General features: G+C 37.1%; 3 protein-coding genes across 6 annotated transcripts in view; 1 reads left to right on the plus strand and 2 right to left on the minus strand.

The window, feature by feature from the left end:
- Positions 1-1,739: 1,739 nt before the first annotated feature.
- LOC105201890 (xenotropic and polytropic retrovirus receptor 1) lies at positions 1,740-8,847 on the minus strand. Of its 2 annotated transcripts, none has more exons than XM_039453949.1 (10): positions 8,290-8,847; positions 7,971-8,072; positions 7,639-7,792; positions 7,309-7,553; positions 6,754-7,015; positions 6,313-6,680; positions 5,889-6,249; positions 5,505-5,674; positions 5,302-5,435; positions 1,740-5,206 (listed from the first exon to the last, which is right to left on the minus strand). In XM_039453949.1, the coding sequence occupies exons 2-10, from the start codon at positions 8,037-8,039 to the stop codon at positions 4,945-4,947; spliced, it is 2,025 nt and encodes a 674-aa protein (XP_039309883.1). In that variant the 5' UTR covers positions 8,040-8,072; positions 8,290-8,847; the 3' UTR covers positions 1,740-4,944. The 2 variants fall into 2 exon arrangements, with proteins under 2 accessions (XP_039309883.1, XP_011168470.1); XM_011170168.3 differs by having other exon boundaries at positions 4,945-5,206; positions 5,889-6,231; positions 8,290-8,845.
- Positions 8,848-9,264: 417 nt separating this feature from the next.
- On the plus strand, positions 9,265-12,076 carry LOC105201888 (putative serine protease K12H4.7). Of its 2 annotated transcripts, none has more exons than XM_011170166.3 (9): positions 9,265-9,522; positions 9,733-9,986; positions 10,190-10,371; positions 10,443-10,678; positions 10,750-10,885; positions 10,954-11,270; positions 11,364-11,496; positions 11,569-11,738; positions 11,809-12,076. In XM_011170166.3, exons 2-9 carry the CDS (start codon positions 9,786-9,788, stop codon positions 11,916-11,918), a joined length of 1,485 nt encoding a protein of 494 aa, XP_011168468.1. In that variant the 5' UTR covers positions 9,265-9,522; positions 9,733-9,785; the 3' UTR covers positions 11,919-12,076. The 2 variants fall into 2 exon arrangements, with proteins under 2 accessions (XP_011168468.1, XP_039309884.1); XM_039453950.1 differs by having other exon boundaries at positions 9,295-9,313.
- Positions 12,077-12,389: 313 nt separating this feature from the next.
- The window catches only part of LOC105201889 (CUB and sushi domain-containing protein 3), a 33,807-nt gene continuing 19,513 nt past the window's right edge, over positions 12,390-26,683 (minus strand). Inside the window, exons 3-11 of one of the 2 annotated variants that reach the window (XM_011170167.3) lie at positions 23,993-24,205; positions 18,822-19,045; positions 18,504-18,715; positions 18,025-18,242; positions 17,272-17,469; positions 17,061-17,177; positions 16,667-16,942; positions 15,818-16,298; positions 12,390-13,647 (exon numbers count right to left, since the gene is read on the minus strand). In XM_011170167.3, the coding sequence (XP_011168469.2) occupies positions 13,251-13,647; positions 15,818-16,298; positions 16,667-16,942; positions 17,061-17,177; positions 17,272-17,469; positions 18,025-18,242; positions 18,504-18,715; positions 18,822-19,045; positions 23,993-24,205 (2,336 nt within the window). In that variant the 3' untranslated portion in view covers positions 12,390-13,250. Of the gene's footprint in view, positions 13,648-14,502; positions 16,299-16,666; positions 16,943-17,060; positions 17,178-17,271; positions 17,470-18,024; positions 18,243-18,503; positions 18,716-18,821; positions 19,046-23,992; positions 24,206-26,683 lie in introns of both variants that reach the window. The other variant, XR_005575621.1, reaches the window with a different exon arrangement.

Genomic DNA, 26,683 nt, shown 5'->3' on the forward strand with positions numbered 1-26,683 from the left:
GCCCGAAGTGGAATGAAATGATCATTGAAATAACGTAAAGAGCAGCGCTTTATTTATCACGTTCGAGAATGGACGAGATGAACGTTCTTGTGCATATTTTTTTTATTTCATCCGAGAATATGTAACGGGTTTCGAAGAAAGTAAAGCTCTTTCAAAGGCGTTCAAGCTTCGGATAATGACAATTTGATCCGGGACATTTGTCTTAAAAAGCAATACGTTCTATCGACACGACACATCTTTATATGTACGTTATATACGCGTTATTTTAGGATATCTGGTTTCGTAGTCACATCAAGAATGAATGTTGCCTGTATCCCTTACAGAAACGTAACACTGACAATATTAAATTAGCCAGTAATTATTATTTCATTCAGAGAACAATTTCTTCTAAGTAAAAAAAAAATTTGTTTGAATCAAAGAAATTTGTGCATTGTTATACGGTTAAAGAAAAGTTTCTTTGATTTGAAGAAATTTTTGGATTATTTCTTTTATAAAAATTATAAAGAAATGGTTTGGTTGTGCAATGCAAATCTTTTATTAAATAAAAGAAATATATTTTTAAAAACAGAACAATTAAATTATTTCTTACGTTTCTATCAGTCACTTTCTTTCTTAAAAAATTATTTATTTAAATAATTTATTTACTTTAAAAAGGGTTATAGTCATTTCTTGAAATCAACTAAATTCTTATTTTTCTCAAAGATATTTTTACTCCAACTTAAAAACATCAAGTTAATAAAACAATTTCATCAATTTAAACACAACTTTTCTCTGAGTGTTATTTTGAGTATTAAAAGTACTAACCAACAAATACTGTTAATACACAAAATAAGTAATAATTACTGGCCAATTTAATAATACTAATAGTATTTCTGCAAGGGGTTCTATCTTATTCTCTTCACTGAAAAAACAGAATTTAGTAATAATAATCAAGTTTTCGTGAAATAATTTTAATTAAATATTTAATTAATATAATTAAATATTTAGTAATTATGTCAATAGTAATCAAATATAATAATAGTGACCAATCGGTTATTAAACAATTACAATATTAGATTATATTAACTGAATATATAATTGAAACTATTTTACCAAGATTTAGTGACTATCATCTTTTATCATTTACCACACTCTTTTTTCAGTGATCTTTGTTGCATCGCGAACATTGTAGATTTAAGCAACTCGAATAGCTCGTGGTATAGCAGCCGGCGGATGAATAGGATTAGCGATCGAATTGCTGGAACCAACGAAAGTATGAAGTATGGATAAATTTTTATCGAAAGAAAATTGTGTGTGCATGTGTGTGTGTGTGTGTGTGTGTGCATGTCTGTGCCTTGTTCGAAATCTGATTTGCCCTCCGGTCTGATTCACCCGCGGTTGCTGCATGTATTAACATTCCAATTCAATAGCTTTACGGGGAGCACGAGATATAAAGTGGATGAACGAACGATGGAGAATTTGGAGTATTTGTGTAATTCTCGAAGAAGCATCAATTTTTATTTTACTGAATTTTTAAAAGAATTCACGAATCACAGAACCTGCACCTCGAACACCTCGAGAGGAGGACATGATTTAATAGGGACCACGATTTAACGTATACATTTTAAGTCTGCGAGATTAGACTTCCTAGATTTTACTGAGAAGTATATTTAGAGAAAAAGATATGTATATCTATTTAGGAGATCTGCGAAGGAAAAAGATTTCATTGGTTAAGGCCAACTGCATTGGGACCACTCCGGTCTTTACATTCTTTTTGCTCTTATTTGAGATTTGTAAATATACAATTAGTATTAATTGCATAGGCATATAATTGCGCGGACGGAAAGGGCAACTGGACGTCGCTTTACATATATCGAGTAAGCCTTTTGTTTTCTGTTATTTTTATTTAACTACGTTCGTGCACGTCGAAAGAGCCCAATCCCCAGATATTGTTACGCTCTCCTTTTTTTTCTCCATAGAGAAATCCATTCAAGATCATTAAATCCGTTCTTTTTACGCTCGTGCTCTGTGATTCTTCTTCTATATCTCCCTAGAGCACGTGAGCATATACTTATTTCGTTTTAAGTACGATGAACGCATGGGAGAATGACGGAAAAGGACGGATCTATCGCTTGAATATCCGCCACTTTTTGGATATGCACGAATGCGGTTGTTATACATATCCTTAGATGAGCTAAGGGGATCCAGCGTATCTGCTAAGTTTGTTGTTTTAATCTATAGAAGAAATTGCGTGCGCCGATTATCATCGATGCGCCCGACAAATTGTACAGTATATATTATTACATGTTCACTTCTTTATTATATGCTATCGCGTTCGATTGTTATCGTACATTATGATGACACGTTGATCATAGTTGCAATCATTAATTGTTATATCGTCAGATTATTGCTACATATAGTTAATAATATATTATATCATTGTGTCCGACACGTAATGTTATACATATAACGATAAGGATCATTTTATTAAAATTGTCGATTGAGACATAATTAGTATGAATTTTATTCTTCTATTTTTCCTTCGACCGGGGCTTCAACTATATTTTTTTCTTTATATCGATTTTCCAGGGAAACAAACGTGATTATTAATGAATTGATTTATTATAAAAATCCTGTGTGAACTTAATATTTCATGAAGATTTCTAAATAAAATTTAGGATGCATATGTTTAGTTTATTTCTTGATAAATAATAATATGTGAAATAGCTATATAGATTCAATTTAACTCTTAATAAATCTGAGTAATAGTGCAATTATAGATGAATAGTGTTGTAACATTAAATGATTATAGACATAAATAGATGTGAGTTATCTATTTAATACAACGACATTACTTTTTTATATTTAACATATGAAATTGTGTACATAAAAGAAACAATATAATTTCATATAAAAATTCGCAAAGAAATAGTTTCAATGATCCATCGTTCTTGAAGAGCGGAAGAATAAAGAAGGAAGCGATTGCTACCGCGTTATTATACGTTATCTTGTTACGTAACATCGTCGTAAATGCTGTTTACTTTATTGAAGTTAGGCTTTGTTCTACGGCGCAAGACCTCCGAATTTAAACTGGAAACTTAAAGCATGTAAATTAATGATTGGAATATTATTTTTCTTAATTATTAAGTATGTTTCTGTGATTGGAATATAACAGTATGTGTTAAAACATTTTATTGTTATAATATAAAGTATAATCAATATATAGCAATGTTCAAAATTATGTACATAGTCTTACTTAAGAAATTACCGTATACAGCAGTAATGCATATACTTGCATACCTTTTGAGTATTATAAATGTCAGAAATTCTACTGTATATAGAGTATAAAAATATTTAACGTCTACATTCCAGACAACTGCAATTCTGATTATTTATATGTAAAAAAATTTATAAAAAATCATCACAATTTTATTGGAATGCAAGATTTAATATGTAAAATTCATATCTTTAGACACATTGGCACTATCGTTAAACTAAGTAAATTTTATATTAAATAAAATGTAATGTTTATGTATATATAAAGACGACTTAGGTTTATAAATATAAACCTAATAATATAAAGAAAATATATAAATATAAATTATATAAAAATAAATTTAGATTTCAACAAAAAAATTTTAATTTAGGAAATATAATTATAATCTGTTTACTATCTCTACCTTAATGTAATTAGCAAATAAATACATGCATTTAAAATAATGATTTATAAATATAAACACAGCTTTATTAAAGCAACGTCAAATGTATTTTTAAAATATATTATTTTTGTTATTTCAATGTAATAAAATTACTTCATCTTAGATTCTATAAAATACTGCTTTATATATATATGTGTGTATATACGTAGTCAGTTTAATGTTTTATTATTAACTTATTTGGTGGCACACTTGCGTAAATGGTTAGTAATAGTTACAGGTATATTAATCATTTGAAATAATAAGTATAATGTAACAATATATATTACTTTTATCTTTTCTCATTGAGCAAAAGTTTCTTTAAGTATGTAATAAGATGTTCTTTATTAAAAAAAAAGTATTATGCTATTACGTCAAAATTAATATGGGGTAGAATACTGACAAAATATACTCATATAAAACAGTCGGATAAGTATAATACATATAAAACATTATACTATCCAAATGAAACAGTATTAATAAATTAAATATCGAATGTGTAAATTCGATATTTTACTTTTCTCCTGCTGTTAGAAAATAATTTATATAACAACACATGTGTAGGCCAATATACATGATGATATAAGTACAACGTTATGTTCAATATATATGTATAAAAAGCACATTATAACAGTCTCCCTAATATTAATACATGTTTAGTATCACTTCTGTTGTGAGCGTAGTATCAGATTATTTCATATCAACTTCCTTTTTCTCTACTTTCAATATACGTATAAATATTTATGCGTTGTATTGATTACTCATTATTAAAAAATGACATTTTTAGAAAAAAATAATTAGTAACAGTATAGCTGATAAAATTATGATGTGTTATAGCATTTAAATAGCAGGCAAAATGACCTGACTCATCAACAATTCATAAAGCTTGCATGCAAAAGCATACGCTTCAATACATTGCATCTTTCTACTATATGCTTGTATCCAAGAGTTATAAAATTCGTGAAATTACTTATTTAAGCTACAATTGTTCGTTTTTGTGTTGGAAGACTCTCGGTGCAAACTATATCTTGAATTGTTACATCATAGAGTATCTTATATAAGAGAAGCATGAAAGGCACTATGATAATTTCAGTTTTCTAATCATCTGCTGGAAAGCACATGATAACCATCTACCTTCTAGTGAAATCGATATGCATCATTTACAAAATCGTGCAAACTATTTTCTCTAAGTACCAGATTTCGAAGACTTTCCATATTGGAAAAAAATTAAAGATAACATAATATAATACAAAAATCTCGAACTATATATTCAACTGGCATTTGATATATCGACATCGATAGTTTCCTCTTTAAGCAGTGCTCGTTTTTCCTCCTTTGTATTGTTCTGCTTTTTACCACCACTTTTACGTTTGCCCCTATTAAGTACACCGTTCTCGTCATCCATCATACGTATGATCTGTGACTGATCAGAACTTTCTATAGGTGCTATCGAAATATCGCGTACAGCACGAAATTTACCACAGTTATTTAAATGTTCGTTCTCCAAACGGAAAAAGTTCCATACAAATCGCCTAAAAACAGTTTTGCAATAAACAAACATAAGCAAATTTTTACATAAGACACAAGGAAATTTCTAAGTAAATTTAAAATTGCAAAAAATGCTTACCTAAAGACCTCGAGAGGTGCTACTATAGAAGTCATTAAATCGCTAGAGATATATCGACATTCAACGAGAATAAAACTCGCAATCCATATAAATCGTAGTATAAAATCTTCTATTATTGCGAAATAATAGAACCACTAAAACATATGTAATATGTAATATCCCTTTTCTTGCATTGTTATATAATATTTTACTATTTTACTTACGGCTGCCGAATAAACCACTTCCTCGCGTAGGAAACGATTTTCACCGGCGTTACTGTCTAAAAGGCCCCAATCCATCTTAAGATCCCACGTGTACGAATATATTGAATTAATAAGGCAGCTACACACCCATAGCCATAACCAGGGATTCTCCCATCGATTATTATATTCCGCTGAAAAAGTATATTATCTCTTTACTATTTTTGAAACATTAGAATCAAATTATAGAAAGATAACATTTTTAGAAATGGCACATGTTAGCTTTATATACATTTCTCAAACGTTCAAATGTCCCCTAAACATTATAAAATATTAGATACGTTTAGAAAACATACATAAAACGTATGAGCCAACACATGCTACCTGAGTTCATGTAATTCAACCTACATGCATGATAGGCGTATAAAGTATTGGCTGCAACAACGAGAAACGTCGTGGAATACTTTCCAGCATTCACTAAATGTGGGAACGCTTCTTTAGAATCTCGATATCTACGAACGCATTGCGCGAAGCGAAACCACGCTGGCAGGCAGTTCACAATAGGCCTGATAATGAGAGAGCCGGACATGCATTGCATAGTGTCACCCGCCTTCAGCCAATCGCCGTTTGTAATGTAGAAGCATATTAAAAAGTGAAAGTCCAAGAACGCAGTCGCCAAACTGTTGAACTGGTCCGCCAGCCAGAAATCGGCAAAATTGACATACGCAAATGGCGATATTAAAACGCGTCCCTGAAACAAGACAAAAGACTGTACTCAATTCTTTATTCATATGACAGGTGCGATGTTGTGCAAATTATAATAATTATTTACTATAATCTTTAGCAGCCAAAAACGAGCTTCGTGACGAAACATTTTGACCGGATTTAATAGAAAGATCATCATGAGACAGACGAGTGCTAATGGATTTACGTATGGCGGAATGCTTAGACTGGTACTGTATAAGAAACTTAATAAGCTAAGCGTCCAGACGACTCCAAGGACTGCGGCCAATTCCATAAGATGTTGCTCCGAAAGATGATTTCGCGGGTCCAGCTCAAATATCAAAACGTGATTGACACCGGAAGATCTCCATCCGTAGACGTTAATGCCGATAAGGAATAAGAACTCGATAATAAGGAAGGGTCCTCGATATAGTCTAAATGCGATTTTCAGGTTCTCCCCGCTATCGTGGAAGACGGCTGAAAGTAATAAGATTTTAAATAGCACAGCTGCAAATACGTCACAATTTAATAAATAAATATTATACAATACCTGAAAGGACAACTGCGACAGATAGAACAATAAAACTACCAGAAAATAAACCAACTTTGAAGGTAGTCCACGGACTCTGGTGCTCGCCAAGTGGCGGCACCCGAAGACGCTTCATAGCACGCTGCCGATCGCCGCCCTCGAGATCGTTCGTCACCGTAGCTTCCGTTTCCTGGATCAATTTGTCTATGTCTTTGGACGTGTAAAAGTGTGACGTTTCCACGCACTCGACTCTCCATTTTGTACCGGCGTCAACTGATAATAACTGGAAGCATTTAATAATGCGTTATAGGAGTTAAAGGCAACCGTGCATTAAAAGTAATACAAACTGTTGAGGACAACACATTACTGGTTTTTACTTGGGTACACAGGGAATATAGGTATTGTGTCATACATAGAGCAGTTGTTTCTTGCACCACTATTTTGCAACTACGGGAGGAAAGACATGACGCTAATGATATTGGGATAATTGTAGCCTCTGAAATGACACAAGCAGCATGACTGACAAGCGAAAAATTACAAAAAAAGTGCAATTACATCACTGATGTGATAAGATACCTTGTCGTGCTTCTTGAGAATCTTGCGAAATCCAGTGTGATTAAGGTTCTGATAGTTCTGAAGGAGGATTAAAGAAAGATAGAATTCTGAAAATGCAAGTTTTAAGTCCCTGAGCTTTCTGGTAGGCAGAAGCGGCTTTGCGCTGGCCTTTCCCTTGTTCTTCCCGCTTCCCTGTTGCAACTCCACAGCAGTCTTCAGTTCGCTTTGCAGAGCTGCATACTTGCGCGTCGCTTCTGCCAATTTTTCTGCAATAAATAAAACGCTTAACATAACTGCTGTAAAGATTAAAAATTATAAGTGACTCTTTTGTCCTTATGGAAATATCCTCACCAGAGTAAAATGTATTGATTTTCTTTAATTCACGATCACAGAATGTAAAAAACACCTCGTCAAACGACGCGAAGTGGCGTGATATCACTTCTGGCTCTACGCTTTCATCCGAGGGTGCTTCTTCCACTGCTGTGTAAAGCATCGCCTTCATTTCCTGCAAGATTTATTGTTTATCTATAGCGTTCATTGAAGAAATTGCTTCCAAAATTTTAATTCCTAATATGTAATATTTCTTTATTATGCGCAGGGCACAAGTTACAATCTTATTTCTCATATCATTATCTTTACATTTGTACAGCGTAAATCTAAATGTTTGTACTTAAATGTTATACCTCATAGCTAATATATTGCTTACGCCACTCGGGCGTAATGTGAGCTGATAGATGCTCCGCGAACTTCATGTTGCCTTATGCACAGCGTAGCGTCACACTAATCTGCAAGAACCCAGGCGGTTAGAGTTAGAATTGAAGGAAACAGATGATATTAAAAGTTTGTTCGTGTCGCATGTTCTGACACACTCCAGCGTGCTCCAATACATTTGCCGCAAATGCAATTGGAGTGCGTTGGAGCATACAACACGAACAAACATTAAGTGATGAAGATATCGTGTGTAAATAAAAAGTTTAGCGAGAGGATCGTCCCCGTACTTACCTAAACCCATCTAAATCCCGGGCGAGATTATAAATGCGCATTTATAGCGCACCGAGGAACTTTGTCGGCGGCGGCCGATCAAACGCCCCGTCCTCTATTGTTTGGAGCGACAATAAATATTTAACCAACCGCGAGATAAAAATTATTTGGCATTCGCGGCTGTGTCGAAGCGGGAATCCAATCCTTTCGCGCTGCGTTGTTCATGCGACTCATTAATTGAGCCGCGTTGTATCGCCGATTGGATTAGCCAGGAGATTGTTGGAAACGCGTGCGAGCCTCTCGCGTATGCGAGTGGAACGTTTCACGCACAATGCTTTCCGTAGGTCGATTCGTCACACGTGGTCATACGGTATCTCACGGAATAGCCAGCTAAGCCAGCTCACAAGGCTGTCGTCGTGTCGACAATGTCGACCTTTTATCATTGTTCGTCGTTCCCGATGGGAAAAGATTGAATAAAACTGGATGTTCGACTGATGATGAAGCACTGATTCTTGTTCCCGCGTTTTATTTTCTCCTTCGTTTTCACTGTAAAGTTTAACAGCGGCGATGTGAACACCTATTATCGCATTGTATTTAAATTCCATTTTATTGCGAAATAAAAAAACCGTATACTTGATAAAAAAAAGAAATGAACTTTTGAAGAAAATTAACAGATTAAAATAAACAAAAAATAATCACTTATTTATTTATAAATTTGATAAATAAAAATTTGTTAACAATTTCAATCAGAAAAAAAAATGTGAAGAAACATTCGAATGTCACAAAGCTAGAAATTTAGCTATAAATATCAATAAATTTTTTGATGAAAATTATATAATAATAAAAATAAAATAATAAAAAGATATTATTGATGAATTTTTGTGTTGCAAAACCCGACTGATGACAAGGAAGATCGCATTCGATAGGTATAATAAGTTCGCTCTTCGTACCGTATATGTACGTTATACATTTTTGACCTTTAAAAGGAGACAGACGTATAATGAAATGTCAAAGAGAGAAAAAGAGAGGCGACAAGAGATATATAGTAGGTATAAATGTAAACACATATCTTTTCTCTCAAGTTCAAAGGGTATTTCTCTCTCTCCATTTGTAAATAACATACCATTATTTTTCACTTATCATCGTCAGTCTTATCTCGTATTATATCCAGTGAAATGTTTGCCAGAGATTCAGAGAACTTTATAGTATAAAGATCAAGTGGAAAGTCATCTGTGTTTAACCTAAACAGAGAATGTAACGTATATTAATCTTTGTAATAAATATATAAATTCATTTTGCATGAATAATAACTGCACGCTTGAAAGATGTAGTTTTTTTGTATTATTAAGTGAAAGTTAAAAGAAAAAGTGTTCCATCTGTTTGCAGCCACATAAATTTCTTGTTAATTTCTTAATATCTTTTTGTATAAATTTTTTTTAACTGTATTTTTGTATTTGCTTATAGACTGTTCTCAGTCACACTAGGGAAAGATAAAAATAATTTAAATATATCTCAAGATGCAATTTCTGCTATTATTATCCATTGCATTGAGCATCTTGAGTATTAGCACGGCATGGCGTACCTTCTTGAGAGGTCGGAGTAAAGGCGGCAATTTAGGTGAACCAGTTGTGTCCTCCAAAAAATCACTTCCCAAGGAGCAGTGGTTTACGCAGTATCTGGATCACTTTAATCCAACTGATGTTCATGTTTGGAAGCAGGTAATGTGAGACAAAATTTTAATTTCACATTATATTTCATTTATTATGTTATCAAAAATTTTATTATTAAAATAATAAGATAAAAAAACAAGACAGTTCTTTAGCTCTTTAAACTTATTATTTAAATATTTCAAAAATGAGCCTTTTGTATAATAATTTAAACTAATCTGTACTATTGCACATGATTTATTCCTTCTTTACAGAGATACTTTGTTAATTCTGATTTTTATAAACCCAATGGCCCAATATTTTTAATGATTGGAGCTGAAGGTATAGCAAATCCGAAATGGATGATAGAAGGTCAGTGGATTGAGTACGCTAAAGAATTTGGAGCAATGTGTTTCTATCTAGAGCATCGTTTTTATGGGAAAAGCCACCCCACTTCGTACGTAGGATACAAATGAATGCAAGAGGAAAAGTTATTTTAGAAACTTTATTTGTTACGAATACTTTCAGGGATCTTAGTGTAAAGAACTTGGTTTATCTAAGCTCGGAACAGGCATTAGCAGATTTAGCGTACTTCATCCAGAGCGTTAATATTGGATACAAATTTCCCAATAATGCGAAATGGATTGTATTTGGAGGATCATATGGTGGATCTCTGGCTGCTTGGATGCGAGCCAAATATCCGCATCTGGTGCATGGAGCTGTGTCTGCTAGTGGACCACTGTTAGCACAAATTGATTTTGAGGGTAACATAATCGTAATTGATATAGCTTTAACAAGTGTGCCACATGAGTGTACAAACGATTTTGTATTGCAGAATATTATATTGTTGTTACAAATGCTTTAAAAGGATATTCTGAAAAATGTGTCGACGTAATACAAGATGCTAACTCGCAAATTAATATGTTATTACATCACGTCACTGGCCAACAGCAAATACAGAAAAAATTCAAGTGAGTACACTTATCAAACAATATTGATCGCAATATGTTTATGTTTTTTTACAAATTATGTTTTACAGATTATGCGACCCAATTGATCCTGGACATACAAAGAAAGTGGATATATCGAATTTGTATGAAACATTGGCGAGTAACTTTGCTGGCATTGTGCAATACAACAAGGACAATCGCCAAAGTTCCCAGACTGCCAATATCACAATTGAGACCGTATGTGATATATTAGTAGATGAGAAAATAGGAAAATCTATTGATAGACTTGCTTATGTAAGCAATATGATATTGGACGCTACCAAGGAGAAGTGTTTAGATTATAGATATGACAAGATGATTCATGAGCTTCGAAATGTCACTTGGGCCAGTGAGCAAGCGGAAGGAGGTAACGTTTTTACATTAACTTTGCATATAGACTTAATTTCAAAATTATTTTATTACCGCGTTAATGGGGTAAGTCATAAATGATCTTTTGTAGGACGTCAATGGATGTATCAAACTTGTACAGAATTTGGATTTTTCCAAACCTCCACTGGACAGTCTAATATATACGGAGATACTTTTCCAGCGGCATTTTTTGTACAACAATGCCTCGATATTTTCGGGCCTAGGTTTGTTTTTACTTATTAATTATATTCTGATTATAACAAAACATATGGTATAACATGAAATTTCTTTTGAAGATACAACTTGAATTTATTGACATCTGGTGTCACACGAACGAATATCTTGTATGGTGCATTAAATCTGCAAGTGACAAATGTAGTATTTGTACATGGTTCTATTGATCCTTGGCATGTGCTGGGCATCACAGAATCTGCCAATCCACAGGCACCTGCCATTTACATCAAAGGTAAATTGAATGTGTGTTATAGATATTTCATTATTTATTCAATTTCCTATATACATTAATTTATTTAAAGGCACTGCGCATTGTGCAAACATGTATCCTCCATCGGAGCATGACATGCCTCAGCTAAAAGAAGCTAGAATACAGATACAAGGCTTAATCAAACAATGGTTACAAAATTGAGCTCTCTATGTGATACATAAATAAGTTATATCTTAAATATCCAAGCCATTAAAAAAAATGCTAATTATTCAAGTGATTATTAATATTCCAAATGTTTCAAGAAGACTGTATTTATTATCTTTTGTGGATAATAAAAGAACTTTTATATATCATATAAATACATATTTATTTTCTATAATTTCATATAAATGTGAAATTAAGTCTTACTTATATATAAGTGATATACTTATATATGTAATTTACGAATGCGCTAGTATCCGTTACCATGTACCATGTTTGAGTGACAAAACTGTTTCTTCAATAAATCGAACAAGTTTGCCCCAAATGGCACTATTGTAATTTATTACGACGAATAAAATCACGGAAAACGCATGTACAGAATCACTTCGCATACAATCTCAGTCAATTAATAAAAATCTATTGTAACAATTACATTATTTCTTAAATATATGTCAATTTCAATGAGCTTGATAGAAATGTTTGATAAAAGTAATAACTATAATTAAGTGTTACATACTTATAATACACAAAGTCGGTAGTAGAATATATTGAAGATATAACAGCGATCAACGAGGCACTCATATATGATACTATAGCTATATATAGTGTGCCTTTTTGAATTCTCATTTACTTGCGTGCAGCTCGTACACCGTGCACAATAGTTAACACAACGTTTGTTCTATTCCTAAATGGATAACATCGGCCTTCCCTTAATGATATATGTATGCAATATCCTGTTTTTCTGGAAACATAGTAATCCTTTTAAAGCGAGGCCAAGGTACCCATAACAGATGTAAGTTTGCCGATATCCGGTGTCTCCTTAGACAAATCTTTTTGAACGGGTAAACGGTTAAACAATTACATAAATCCCTGATCTTACAATTACTTATCTTTAAGCATTACGTTACTGCGTCTCTCTGTTTGATCGTTATTGTTATATTATTTCATTGCTTTTTGGCATACATTATCTGACCAGCTTCTACTACCTTCCTTACGACGAGCGACTATCCGTCATTTTTATTTTTAAGCTATAGTGTGTATAATATTTACATTTTGTAACAGGCTGACGGAAAATAATTTATAACGTAACAGAACAATATACGTAGGATCTATGTTCGGTTCTCCGTCTCTATTTCATGTAAGACGTTATCTATAAGGTACAATTTATGTTAGTGGAAGATTCGCTCCCTCGTTGAAGGAAGATCTTTTAACCCGTGACAGTTGCGAACGTTCGCTACGGACACTCTATGTCTCTTACAAATCATCGTCCAGATGATCGCGGATGATGACATAGCGAATAACTCTCGTCCGTTTTACAGCTTCGCTCTCTGCTTAGTATCTATGATGGGATTGCGACTGTCTCCAATCGGGCGTCGCGTTTCCGTGATGATGATGGTGGTGGTGATGATGACGCTTCTTATCGGAGACGCTGGCGTGCTTGCTCGATGGATACGCAGCGACATCGCTGACGACCAGTTCCGAGCCGTCACGCTCGGTATTGTTACCGCGGAAATTCTCCCGGTATCCTGGCTCATCTAGAGTCTCTTTACGACGAAGCGGCGGATGGCCGGCTTTGTGACCGGCGGTTTCATGTAGATTCTCCCAGGCTTGGCGATAGTACCGATTCAGACCTCCTCGACTCTCCGAGGAACTGCTGTCGAAACTGGCGACAGTATTGCAATCGGGCGATGCACGGTGACGATAGTGTTTGCTGCTTCTTCCGCGGTTTCTACATAAAGGAAGAAAATAATACTTTCTTATGTCAAGTTATCATACAGTTTTAAGTAATTTTTATTCCTCAGCATTAAACTATATTTGCATCAAACGAATGAGACAAATAGGCAAAGCGTTACGTGCAATGGGAGAAGAGTCGAGTCGGATTCCTCACGCGTGCTTCTCCTACGCTCTTAGTGCATAAAAGTAAATGGAAGAGAGAGAGCCCAGAATATTTTTGTTTCTACAACCCTAAACAGTTTCCAAGCCACCGATGATAAAAGAGAGAAAAGAAAATCTAAGCACTAAAGTAACAATTCTAATATACTGAAAAATTTATATATACTATGATGTATGTATAATGCAAATGTCTAATTATCGTACGACTGTAATAATCTTAAAGAAATTATGACAAAGTATTGCAGGCATGGAAAAAACATATAAGAAGCAATGTACATAATTATCTTCCACCACGATTTCTGTGCGATGTGATACTTGGAACTTCTAGACCGCAGTCGTTTCTTTTTCTACTGTAGCCAATTTCTTCCCATCTTACAATAATGAAATAAAACAAAGAAAGTAAGACATGACGGAGCTCGCAAACAATTAATATGAAGCAACAAGACGTTTTGATTGTTCAGGCATCTATTAGATGTCCTTTAGATACCTTTGTGTTCAGGATATGATCACTTTCTAGATTTCTTGAACACGCAACGGAGATTCAGCTGCTGTAATAGGGTATTGGTGCATCCAGCGTGCGTGCAACGCACTACAAAGCCATCTTCTACTTTTGCTAGGCGTGACGTGAAACGTGAAGCGAACCGATCTAACATTAAAGAAGGTACTCAGTAGAAACCTTGCTCTCGTTTACCTTGACTAGTATCACTCGCGAGGGTGGCGCGTGGTAGCTGGTACGTGATGATAGTTGTTGTGGTGGGCGGTGGTTGCGTGGAGGGTTGGGGTGGTAGTGGTGGTTGTAGGCTTTATTAAGGTAGAATAGTTTTCTCTCTTTCTCTCTCTCTCTCTTTCTTTTCTCTATCTTTTTACGGCGGGGTGAGAGGGAAGGGCGTCGATGGCGATCTACAGAGAGGGATTCGAGAAGTAACCGGCGCGATGTGCCGCCGATAGGCTGAAGGAATAAGGATGATCGCTACCGCGGCGTGCCGTGAGGTCGCGGCGCCCCAGGTGCTGGTCGGGGAAGGGCAGCGCGAGTAGCGTATACCAACGCGAGGGCATCCCGGTGTCGCCCCTCCCAAGGCCACCACTACCGCCACCCCTCAGCGCACCAACCCCACCGAGCCCCCTGCGGCGCCTTCCTCTGACGCTGCCACTGCCGCTAACCACCGCAATGCACAAATGGACTCTGTTGTTAATCATCGTCATCGACGGACTAGACTACGAGACTCGCGCGTTTCCCTGATGCTACATTAAGATGACGCAAGAGTCTTGCGATGCGTCTACACCACTGTTTCTCAACCTTACTTCGTCACTTTTGTTTGCATTTACTTACAGTTATCCTCAACCCGACGAAAGATATTTCGATTGACTTATTTATTGTAGCCCCTAATGATATTCCACTTTTTACATGTGCCACAGGTCTTTAGGTGGCCGTATAACTCGCGTTGAGAACCATTGGTTAGTAAACGATACAAATAAGAAAAAAAATCATTACGACTCGATCAGAAATGAGAAAGTCGCCTTTGCAAAGCGTAATTTGAGGCTATGTTTAAAGTAAATAAAACAGGCTAAATTACAAGAAGCTTATGATCAATGAATGAAAGGTACAGTACTAAAGGTAAAGAAGTAGTACTATTATCCCCACGTAATTCTATCTGACATGTTAGAGACTCTTTTGTTACATCAAGACTCTGAGAAACATGTACACGCGATTTCAGTAAGCAAAATCATCTTATATAAAAAAGAAAATCTAGATTACAATGCAGCATATATGTATTACAAGTTAGGAAGAAGACAGAGCGGTAGAGGACAGAAAGTAGATCGAATTAATACAAAGTAAGCGATATAATGTACAATCTGATCAAATGTCATCTATATATATCGGGAGTGGGCTGATATCATCAAATACAGAAAAGATTCGTGGGACGGAGGGATGATCTTGGCGATGATCCTCAAAGTCATCGAATCATCGTTCAAGATGGATTAAAAGAGTACGTTCGTTTTTTTACCTGCGTATGAGAATAACGACCGTCGTGATCACCGCGGCGAGGAACACAAAACCGCCGAACACTCCCAGGGCGATCACGGCTCCCAGGTTCAGTTTGGCTTGATGGGTGCCGCTGGGATGCTCAGCGTTGTCCACTCGGAAAGGACCAGACGGTTCCGGCACGCCCGCGCCGATTCCCGCTTGTGCGTGGTCCACGCTTTGGGATATCTCGTTGTCCTGCGGATGCTCACTACCGGTGTCTACTGACGTAGGAAGCGCGGGTCTCAGACCGATTGTCGGCCTCCTCGAGACGGTCTCTCTCACAGTTGCTGGGAGTTCCGCGGTGCCAGGCACAATCCTAGATGGATTGGAGGTCGTGACGGGAGTTCCCGTGCTGCTACTCGTCGTGGTCCTCACTCTCGGAGTAAGATACGTTCGAGTTTTTGTAGTGGACGGACGTATCGTCGCTCGGGTAGGCGAGACCATGGTAGCCCGTGAGTCGTCTGGTACAAAAAAGTTGATATATTGAATATATAAAAATACATGTACTAAATATTTTATTTAATAATTTATCAAACAAATATTAGTTATTTACTACTAATTTATTTTTGTATTAATGATTACTTAACATAATATTTAATTTTTATTATTTAGAATTTAATAAAAATGTCAGAAATATAATATATAAACTGTAATTATTTATTATTCCAAATATTTGTTGAATTTAGCAAATTATCGCCAAGTCGAATTTTCGTGCAAAAGTTAAATAAAAACTTGAATTTCAATTCTTTATAATTTTTCGAAACTTATTTCTTTATAAAAATTGATAATAAACTCTTTTATTATTATAAATAAAACTGTAAATAAATACCTATGCAGGTAGGTGCAACGCGATCGTAAAATCCGGTACTCAAACACGTTATTTGCCGAGAACCAACGAGCCGATAGCCCTTCTCGCACGTGTAAGTGACGATGCTGTTAACCAGCAGACTTCGATTGAGATTCTTCGCCGCAGCACTTTCGTCTGTGTCGATCTTCTCTATATAACCATGCGTGACCGGGGCCGGTGCAGCGCAGCGAATCGGCTCACATCGCGGTGGTGGTCCGTTCCAACGCTCGTCGACGTCGCACATCAATAGGGCACGTCCTACGGTCGCAAAAATCAGCTTATAATCATTTCTCACGGACAGTTTATACCAGATGCGTTCGTTCTTTGTCTCAAATGCGCCGTGAATAATCGTGTCGCGATTAGCTGTAATACTTACCGGTCATCTCGTATCCGTCGTCGCAATAATAAAGCACCTGACTCAGGAAACTGACGGTGTTATTGATAAGCGTGTAACCGCCGTTCTTTATGCTCGCGGGGTAGCCGCACTCGATATCTGAAACGGCGAAAGCGCATATTGCATTACGATGCGAGTCACGTACGCAATGATTTCATTCGAGTACAGTTCTCCGAACGCGCGTGCTCCTTACTTTTGCACACTGGCGGAAACTCGTTGTAGAAACCGGTGTCGAGACAAGTGCGGACCGACGGTCCGATTAGCAGACTGCCCACGTTACAACTGTACTCTACCGTCGCCCCGACTTCGTATACAGGTGCCTTGGACGACCCGGTGGTCACAATCATCGTGGAATTTGGTGGTTGTTCGGGTCTACCGCAAGCTTGTGGTTCTGGAACACCGAAATTATCTTTGCACTGAAATGCAATTTGCGAGTTGAAACGTTTGCGCTATTTTTGTATCATGCGTTTTAGCGTTTAAATTAAACGTCCTTTATTAATCTATTTAATAAATCTAAAATAAAGCACAACAAATTTAATGCTTATATAGCCAAGCTTTTCTTTCTTTTATTTTTAATTGTAAAATCACGTTTATTATTCCTCTGGTCAATGAAAAGACAGTTATTCGGTAATTAAGTAGCACTTATTATAAACATAGTAGAAAAGAATATTGAATATAGAATTTCAAGTAATAAATAGATTTAAAAATATTGCAGTTGAAAATTTCTCCATTAGAATTTTCTATTTTTCAAAATATGTACAATATTAAAATAAAATAGAAAAATTTATGATTTACATTCAAATTTATATAATTTGGTATATTTAACATTATTTTCGACTCACAGACCATAAAGAATTAAAAAAGCTCTTAAATACATTCGAATGTCTTCTGGAGTGTCGCTTAAAGAGAAAGGATGCAAATGTACGGCAATCAAAATGATACTCACGATGTTGACAGATGAAATTAAGTCTGGCTGTGCAAGGTGTATCGGACCAAAGCCAGCCATTACTACCGTCATACCGAGCACAATTTCCATTGGTACTATCTTGCGGTAGACTCCAAAATGAAACAGAGACCTCCTCGCCGCTCCCGGACCACTTCCACAACGCCCGATCATTAGCATCCCTAACTGCGCCTATCCAGTATTGACTGGACGTGTCGCTCCTTCGTCAATAATCAATCAAATTTTCACTTATTATTTTCTAAACAGACTATCATTTTGATATGTTATTATTTTTTATAGCTTTTTATAGCTTATATTTCCATTTATTCAGTTATATTTTACTGATAAAATTCAGAGATGAAATTCCCATTCTTCCCGTCTCATTCGTGACAATTTTTTTAAAGTTTCTTTTATATTTCTTTTTAATATTACCAGTTCTCATAGATTTTCTCTATATATTAATTACATGCGTATGAATGTACCTATGCCGTCTCCATAACTCCCAGGAAATGAATCCCTGCAGAGCAGGATTGCTCTCATCCACAAGGGTACCACCTCGTGCACGGCAAAAGGCCAAAGCATCCGTAAACTTCAACGGATTGCGATTGTAAAATATGTAGCACTTGCCGTTGTACGTCGCCGTTGATCCCGGCGGTTGGTCCCGGAATTGAGGGCACCTCTCGATCGGCAAGGCCTGCGTTCATTTTTTATGCAATCAATCACCATTGCACGGTGGAAGATGAAAGAACAGATTTATTTTTTTTCTAGCGTAAAACCTAGTTGTACAATATCAAACCTACCTGATCGGTATAGACGAAAGCCTCGCACAAGGACAGCTGCGCTTTAATACTCGTGCTCCTCGGGAACTCAAGATGCACCGAGACAAAAGCTCCGGGCATCGGCGGATTGCAAGGCAAAAAGAGTGGCTGCCCTTCCCCCACGTATCCGGTGTATTGATTGCAAATAGGATTCGTTCCTGAGTCTGGTCGATTATTACCAACTCGAACGACGATGGCGCCGTCCTCTGAAATCGAACGATTTGCTTGTTAAAATTCACAGAGCGACTTTGGTTACAACATTTTTATCTCATCTCTGTTTGCGATATCATCAGAAAAGTATCGTTGCAAATATCTCGTCGTAAGATACGTCGATCCAAAGTTTATTTTGCGTGCCGGAATAACGTAGGTTTCACTAAAGGAAAACTCAGAAGATTATGGGCTTAAGCGGTGACTGGTAATTATCGGGTTCCCTAAGAAACGCTCGTCTGCGCTCATGCATGTAATTAATGGCATACATTTATGATACGAGACGTTAGTTTAATTTGTGTCACTGCTGTAATAATCGCACGCAGCTCTCTGATAGTTAATTATACGTATAAATGGAAGGATTCCTTTTTCAATGAGATTTCAAGTCTTTGAACGATGTCACGTGTTCGTTAAAACAACTTCCTGTTAAATATTTGTATTAATAGTTGATAATTCAAATCTCGTTGGAATTTTCTTCAAAGTGTAACAAATATTATTAGGTATAGAATGGATTTTGTACTTACATAATTTTTTTGTCTTGTTACTACATGAAAAAACTCTTTAATTTTTCTGGCACGTAAATTGAACACGATTCGATTTCGGGCAAATAATAAAATTACCGCAACAGATTCAAGACACAATAATGGGATCGCAATTAATTAAGCTTATTAATTTTCAATCGAACTCTATACTTTTCCATGTGGCCCAGCGATGATCCATTTAATTGAAAAATCACGAAACCTTAATCAAACGATACACTTTGTCGTCATCTAAATAGATCGCAGCTAAATAGATCGCTACCACGGATTTTGATAGATTAAGGTAAATCGAAAACTGTGGTTGGATGGAAACTTTCATTTGCGGTTTAGCTTATTGTTAGAGAGGATACAACGCGCGCCGATTACAACTATCTGGACGGGTAAAATCATCTCGAGCGCTACGTCTTCTGACCCAGATGATATCCCGAGTGTGACCGGTTATGGACAACCGCCCGCAAACGCCCGTCCGTGGAGTTGCAAACCGTTGCAATTACATGCTTTCCACGTTCTGTCCCCGCAATGATGATCGCGGATTCAAACTCCCGCGACAGTTTCCCGGCTAGTAAAATGATCGCGTTAAAAGATACGATACACGCGACACGTACGTACGTACAGTACGCGGGACTTTCCTGTTGCACGTGTGCGAGCCACTATTCTCACCTGTAATGAGTGCATAGACATGTAGCACATGAGTGAGGAGCAACACGAGATAAAGGAGAAACTCTAGTATCGAGAAAGGATCGGGAGACACGCTCGTGCCTTCCGCCAAGTGTCGCGTGCGTAAAAAGACAGCGAGGAAGACCGTTGTCTATTAATCGTGAATGTTGATAATAATTACGATTAATTACGTTTTATCCGATTTTACTTGTTACAGTCGTGTTAAATATTTTTCACAAGTTCGACACTAATCTCTTTCTTCTAAAATTTGCATGATAGGAAGATAAAACTTAAGTAGGAAACTTTCATGTTTCATATTGAGAGATAGATATTCTTAATGAAGTTGGGTCAAGTGAATAAGATTTCGTTTTTTACCTACGTCACAAAAGTATTAAAAAAAAACTTTTCTCCTTAATGCCAGAGGGATTACATTATTTATACTCTTCAAGCTTCAATGGAAAATTCACACAATTTAATTAACAAATGCGACTGTAATAAGAGCCGCGATGCTATTTAGTTCATCAGCTCGTTACAAGCATCCCGACAATTAAAAGCAGTGAAGATGTAATACGTGAGCGTTAACGATGCAATTTATTGACGAAATTGAACGAATCGATTCTTCTTCGCCGCTGAGGCGTAACGTGAAAGCTGCTCTTTCACGCAGAGAGGCCCAAGTAATTGTAATGCGCCGTCTGTTCAATTATGAGCGGTCGTGCGGACTGCGAGGAGCCGGCATGAGAATTATCGTGAGGTATCTCTTCGGTGCTGGGCCGTAACTAAACAGCTGCTTAAAACAGGCCGCATTATGCCGGGTATTGTTTCATCTCCACCTCGCACGGCGCGGCGCAGCGATTCAATTCGATTCGCGCGTGTATAAAGACCGATCGTCGATTATCACATTTAAATAATTCATCTCTCTCTCTCCGGCGCGGCGTGCGATTTATCCAGCGAATTTTCTGCGAACGCGGCGACACGGAAGTCGTTAGCAATCCACTCCGCTGCGCGGGATTAGCCTCGCGTTCGCCTCGCTCGCATGATTCCGAATTCACTTTTATAGCTCTCCGATATATAATCGGACGATCTCGCTAATTTGCCGCTGATGAGTGGTTTAGCTTCGCGAAAAGATGGAAATACTTTTACTCGAGGAAGGAACGGCCCGAGAACGCATTTTCCCTGAACAACAAAACGCTCTCGCTTCTTGCTCCCGCCTTGCGCGTGCCCAGCACCAACAATACTATTATTATCACTCGTTTAACGGTGAAAGTTTCTCCCGTTCGAGCGGATGAACTTTCGAAACGATAACGCAAATTTTCTAGCGCCGCGCGGAGGTCCATTAACGGAGGAGTGTCTGATACAATTAAAATTCCGGAAACGCGTAGCTTTATCATCCGCTGAATCTCCCTTATAAGCGCTACAGTATTCCTAGAATATTAAACAAATATTATTAAAAATACAAATAATATTCCGAGAATATAATATTTTTGAATATTATAGGAATATCATATGTCCACTCTATATAATACAGCGAATAAATAATAAATTACATGTACAGTATATTTGTGGAGATTGCATACATATAAACTTAAATAGTGACTTAAATATGTATGTAAAGCCTTAAAGGGGAAAAAAATGATAAAATATGTGTTATTAGTTCCGGTTTTAAATATGCGTGATAGCTTTGAGCTGATTGATGATCGAGCTCGTGTTTCACAAACGCTGTTGAAAAATGCATGCGGCGTACCGCGGGAGATGGTACTGCAATGGTTTTCTAACAATTGAAAGTGGAAAGACTCTCACTTTCGTCAGTGGAAGAGTCAGTGGAAGTTTCTAAATGATCTCGTATGCAAACAGGGCCTTCGACAGGGTTACTAGGAGGGGAAGGAAGTGCGAATTTTACGGTGAGATTTTACGGATAGCTTGTATGATATAAGCGATAAATTTTTTGTGGTTGCGCGAGCGCAAAACTCTCGATCCATTTGTTTCATGTTGAAAGCACCATTGGCTAGCCCCCAACGATCGATTATTTATAATCATGATCTTAAATCGACGAATGCTCGCTGAAGCGTCGAAGATGGATCGCGTCCAGATTCAAGCGAGCCGAGAGAACGCGATCAACTGCGTCGCACTTTTGTCCGCGTTATCTCTACGCAACATAGATCACGCAGCAAATAGCAATAGAAAATGGAATAATAAATTACAAGTATAAATATCTTTAATAAAGTAAAGTGCAGAATGAGTTTTTTGAATAGATAATAATCCACTTTCTAAATCTCGTGAAAAATCAGTCGAAAATTGCACATGCTCAATTTTCATTCTATTAGAGTAGAGTTTCACTCTACGAAATTTAGAGAGCAGCATTGATGTACTATTGAAGAACTAATTATATACAATTATTACAATTATTACAACTTCTTAAATAAAAAACAAATTTTAATAAACAAGAGGAGAAAAAAAAACGAAGAAACAACTAGCTATCAGCGTTATTTATTAATTATTAATTAATATGCTTTTCAAGTATATGCCTACGCAAGAAATTATTTGGTATAACTCATTCTGAAATACTATAATTCAAGCTTAGGCGAGTAACCTTAAATGCTGAATTTGTTTTGCGATCGCGAATCTATCTCGCTGGCGGGCAACGTTAATGCGGTAATTATCCCAGTAATGGATATCCCATGCTTATTTATTGATAGAAAGTCGAGAAAACGAGCGATGGAAACGAAAGTGCCGGACGACGCACGGAATATTTACGGTATCGCGGGAATTCTATCTCGACAGTGTATAGAGCGGCTCGCATTAGAATTTATAGTATTTATACCGAGAGGCTTTATCGCCCGCGCTTATCAGCAGCAACTTGCTCGTTACAGAATGGAACGTCTCGTGGCGAATTGCAGCGCGCGGTAAACGATCTTTTATAACCGCGCAGCTTTTTACCGATTTATTTCGTTGAGACACGAAACGTCATAACGGGCGTTGGATTCGATACCCGCAAGATTGATACTGCGAAGAAAATGTACGCTGCGATTCGACGCGCTCGTAAATCATCGCATGAACGGTAAAGATCCAATTACCGTCGCCATCGCGAGCTTTCTTACGATCGTTTGCTACTTTTTTTTTTCTTAGACCCCGATGACAGATCTTTTAACGCCGAGGCTCTCTGCCTCGCTAGAAAGAAACAGTCGGCCGTTTCGTCCGGAACAATAATTTGAAACAGAGCGAATCGTCGCTTGAAGACCACAGTGCAAATATCAATTTTCCTCGGTTCGCTCTCTTAATCATCGCTTTGGCCAGTACCGAGTAATATTTTCGAACGTTAACACATCTATCTTGCATTTAACATTAAAGCTGTCATCACATTCGAAAAATATTTAAAACAGCTCTCCTGTACAAATTCTTCATTTAATAAGTCTAAGCGATTAATAATTCACATTTGGAATTTATAAAACATATAATAAATAATCCAAAATATTATCGAAAATTAGCACGCCTCAATGTCTCAGACTTTCCACCTCCACCTAATGCTTTTATTTCCTCCTTTAAACACGTTTTAAACCGCAAAAAGTTGTTTTCATTTTTGCGATCTGTGGTTAATGCATTTACGGGATTTACGGGACATATTAGACGAGCTCATTGAATGTTAAACGAGAGGGTGCAGAAATATCGCTTGTGATTTTCAAAAGTTCATTTATTAAGCAAAACGGTAAATCCTCGCAAGCGGCGGAGCGCGAAGAAATATACGGTATTACTTACCGCAGCACGGCTTGCCAAAGTCCAGTCGCACCAGCTGCACCATGTACGGTTCCAACAGGTTCACGTACCACCACGGTTTGAGCTCGGGCCTCGTCAGGGTGCAGGTTTCCGACGTGTAAACCTGGCTGCTGCTTCCGTCGACCGCGCGCTGTGGAGTCGCGCCGTCCATGGTGCTGGACTGCATCGGCGCTTTGCCGCCTGCCACGTTCAGAACTGCAAAGGAGAATTAATGCAATTATGATTGTCATGCTCGATAATTGATGCGAAATGAACTGTATCCACAGATACCGGAAGGTAATTAGATCTTTCCACGTACAGAAAGAGGAACATTCTTCTTTCAAGAATAAATATATATTCGAAATGTTATTAGGTCATTTACGAAATAAGGTGATGATGCGAGCATCTTACAGCTTTGAATAAAAAAATGGAGCTCTTACGTAAATAAATCCGATGAAGACAAAAGAGGATCTCGCACCCTTTGCGCCTCCAAATTTACGATAAAAACTGATCCTCTTTTCTCTCCAACTACTTTCTTCACCAACTACTCGTCGTCTTCCCGGTATCTACGAGATACTCGATTAAAGTCCCCGTTAATGAGCTCATTGTGACAGAAGACTTGCATGAGATTACATCGCGCATTAGAGATTATAACGTGCCACCTGTTCCGAAGTTGATTCATGAATTAAGCGAGCGAGGGTAGCTGCGTGATTATAAGGCGGATGATCGCATCGATAACTCATACGCAAGTGTATGCAAGTGCATACAACCGCGCTAAGTTTTACAGCCTTCTGTTTATTTTTATGTCCGGCGCATACCTTAGTGACGCGGCGATAATTCCCTGTGAGAAAATCGCTGTAACTCATTGCCATATCTGTCTGATAAAAAGAAGGTCGGTCGCCGCCGCCGCGCACGGGTGAATAGCCGTACGGCACGCACAGATGGAGACCACGGCCATCCGTGGCCATCGCCAAGTTTTGTGCAGCAAGTGCCGTGCATTCGCGAACACGTTGGCGGCCTTGCGGTAGTTTTACTGTACCGTAACGTGAGAATTTTATCGGCGCCGCGCCGGTGCGATGACGACGGTGCGTGCCGCGTGCCTGCGTTACGCGTCGCCTCGGCCTTAATTGTGTCTAATCGGAATCCAGCCGTAGCGAAGGAATTATCCTTCATTGTGCTGGGCCGAGCAATCAAGCGAGTCTCTCTCTGTAATTCCCTTGCGTTATGAAAGGATATTACATAGTATGACATTTAGCTCATTTATACTCGATCACGAGTATAAATGAGCTAATCCGGTATCGTTCTTTACTTCATGGTTACTGCCCAATTATGTGCGTTTTGCAAGAGAATTATATAGAATAATGACATTTATACTCGTATCGTAATCGAGTGTAAATGAGCCAATCGATATCGTTCTCTACTTGATAATCACTTGAGATTAAGTACTATTTTACGATCGAATTATGCAACCTCGTCCATTTACGTTATCATAAATGTTCGACATGCAAATTTAATACATAGCATTTGGAAGATAATAACAAGTATTGCGTACAATATATAAAATAGCAGAAAATCATTACTTTATCGTTACTTTTATTTTTTTATGATAACAATTTGATAATGACTTGACAATTTTTCATAATGGTTGTAGTGGTAACGCCAAGTGAACAATCACTTGACAAGCAACTCGTTGAGTAAGGTTACAAGTTAGATTATCAAAAGTGACTTGTTCCAACTTTAACTTACCATTACTATTGTGGAAAAGTATAACATTATTATCAAATTATAAGAAAGTATTTATTGTACGTTATTTGTTGTAACTCGTTACTTCATATCCTTGTAAAATAGATAATAATTCGTTAGTTACCATTGCAAAATACTTGCCAACTGTTTTCGATAGTCGTACACATTTATATATCATTTATACATTAACGAATTTTTCACGCATACACAATGTTCCCGTGATCAACATAATTCGTAAATGCTCGGTGCGAGGTATTTCGTAGTGCCGTTTTGAGCTACCAAACGCGTGGTTCTGTACGCAATCTGTTACCACGGCCCCAAAGTATCTTTCGGAATCTTAGGTGGAACAATCGAAAGATGCACAGACAAGACGCCGAGCGTATCGCATACAGAAGTCCGATGCGCTAACAAAGGACTGAAAATCCGCCCGTACATGCATCAAGCGCATCTTCAAGATATTCCGATAAACGCGTTGAGAAAGAGCGGTCAGGTTTATTCGCTAATTGTAAGACTAATCTTCGGGCTTAATTGTATTCCGCGCCTGTACGGAAGAAAACTCGGGAGCCGTTGGAAAATAAGAAAGCGTCGAGTTACACAATCGATCGCGGATCAGAAATAATTGTTGACGTTAGCGTTAAGTTAGTATTGAAGTCAAATGAAATTAATCTTTCAATCACGTGAAAATTCTAGATAATCTAAACGGAGATAAATTGTAATTACATACTAGATTTATTATTTATGTGTGAGTTAAAGTGTGATTTGTTCTTTAACATGAATAATAATTTGTTTTTAATAAAAATAATTAATTAAAGCTAAATTAAATTCTTCATCGAGACGCGTTCACGTCTGTCATGCCTATTGTACTTAATCATCCTAACGAAGCAATCGAGATTCCATCGGGTAGGCGTCGGTTCGGCACATAAAACGATAATCGATGCATTCTCGACCTAA

This window comes from Solenopsis invicta, chromosome 9 (genome assembly GCF_016802725.1).
Source record: "Solenopsis invicta isolate M01_SB chromosome 9, UNIL_Sinv_3.0, whole genome shotgun sequence".
Taxonomy (NCBI): domain Eukaryota; kingdom Metazoa; phylum Arthropoda; class Insecta; order Hymenoptera; family Formicidae; genus Solenopsis; species Solenopsis invicta.